Source organism: Nicotiana attenuata, unplaced genomic scaffold, assembly GCF_001879085.1.
Source record: "Nicotiana attenuata strain UT unplaced genomic scaffold, NIATTr2, whole genome shotgun sequence".
NCBI classification, from domain to species: Eukaryota; Viridiplantae; Streptophyta; class Magnoliopsida; order Solanales; family Solanaceae; genus Nicotiana; species Nicotiana attenuata.
The window spans coordinates 16-1,738 of NW_017670837.1; the positions used below are offsets into that span (position 1 = coordinate 16).

At 42.8% G+C, this 1,723-nt stretch overlaps 1 protein-coding gene across 1 annotated transcript; it reads left to right on the forward strand.

Moving 5' to 3' along the window:
* Nucleotides 1-845: 845 nt before the first annotated feature.
* Nucleotides 846-1,215, forward strand: LOC109243780 (the record flags this gene model as incomplete). Its single annotated transcript, XM_019410769.1, has 1 exon — nucleotides 846-1,215. A coding segment is annotated over one exon (370 nt), but the record flags the coding sequence as incomplete, so codon positions are not given.
* Nucleotides 1,216-1,723: the final 508 nt, after the last annotated feature.

The following is a 1,723-nucleotide window of genomic DNA, read 5'->3' on the forward strand; positions in this document are numbered from 1 at the left end:
AGGTTGAGGGGAAGCAGGGGTGTATTTTGGCGTTATTGGGGCAACGCCGCCGGCGGAGGCGATTTCCGGCCGGCGGCGGACGGTGGCAAGGGGGGTGGAGGATACGGCGGGGGCTGCGGTGTGATGATTTCCGGTGAGATATGAGGGTGGGGGTGCGAGAGAGATGGAATGAAGGGGTACGGGGGGGTGTGTTTTGGACATATATATATTAATTAAACCCAGCTTCGGAACCGTTCGATCAAGGAACCTCGACGGTCCTGATTGAACGAGTCCAAACGACGTCGTTTCAAGTGGACTGGAGAATTGGACCGGGTGAGGTTGGACGGGTCTGGGACGGGTCAGTGCCTATTTTGTTTGGGCTCAGCCATTTGGGCCCAATTTTGGCACAGACCCCCCCCCCCCCCTTTTTTTTGCCTTTCTTTTGTATTTCATTTTTTGTATATATTTTTTTTTTGTACTTTGTATTTATTCATTTTTCTTAATTTTATAAAAATGCTAAAACAAAACAAAGACTCAATTAAACTATTTAAACTTCCTAAAATTACTTAAAAACTCTATTTAGAAATAAAACGCAACAATTAACAATTAAGAATGCAACAAGACTATTTTTTTTTGCAATTTTTCTTTAAACTTTATTCTAAATCTAATTAATACCTAATTAATACTAAAAATTGTGGAATTAAAATCCCTAAATGCATGTGCATATTTTTCTGTATTTTCATATGAAAAATGCAACCAATTAACACAAAAATTCAAACAAAAATTCACAAAAATTGTAAAGAAATCAATTATTTGAAACTTTTGGAATTAATTTGCTTAGGACAAAAATCACGTGCTCACAACAGAGTCACTGGGTTGCATGAGCTAGAGGATTTCAGGTTCCAGGCTTTCGAGAGTGCTAGATTGAACAAAGAACGGATGAAACTGATGCATGACAAGCACATCATGGATCGAAACATCAAATCCGGAGAGCTAGTGTTGTCATACAACTCCAGATTAAGATTGATTCCGGGTAAGTTGAAGTCCCGATGGTCAGGACCCTTCAGAGTAGTGCAAATGTTCCCAAGTGGAGACGTTGAGATTGATTCAGAGGATGGGATGAATAAGTTCACAGTGAATGGTCAGAGGTTGAAACATTACCTTGGAATGGCAAACGGGAAAGGGGACAAAGAGATAATAATGTTGGAAGAGCCCCAGTACATGAATGAGGAGTGATGCTCTGAGCCTGCGTCGTGCCGCGACGTTAAATCAGGCGATGCGTGGGAGGCAACCCACGATTGTTGTGTTTCATTCGTGTATGTAACCATGATTATAAAAAAATGGGCATTGCCCGCGACCGCGGTGGAACCGCCGTGAGAGGCGAGTACACTGCCTCAATTTTGCCAGACCCACCGCGGTGAGAGGCGACTATTCTGCCTCACCTTATTTAACCTAACCTTATTTAACCCACCGCGGCCGCGGTGGGTACCGGGTAAGTATTTTTTTTATATTTTGTTTCTTTTTTTTCTTTCTTTATTCTTCTTTTAATTTATAATCCTAACTCCTAATTAAAACAACCCACCCGCCCAACCTCTTCATTGCCTCATCTTCTCTCTCTCTATCTACAACCCTAATCTCCCAAATCCCTCCTCTCTTCTTCTTCTTCTTCACTTTTCTCACATCCTTCATCTCCATTCCCCTCACTCTCTCCCTCATCAAGGTACGTTGCTCCCCCCCCCCCCCC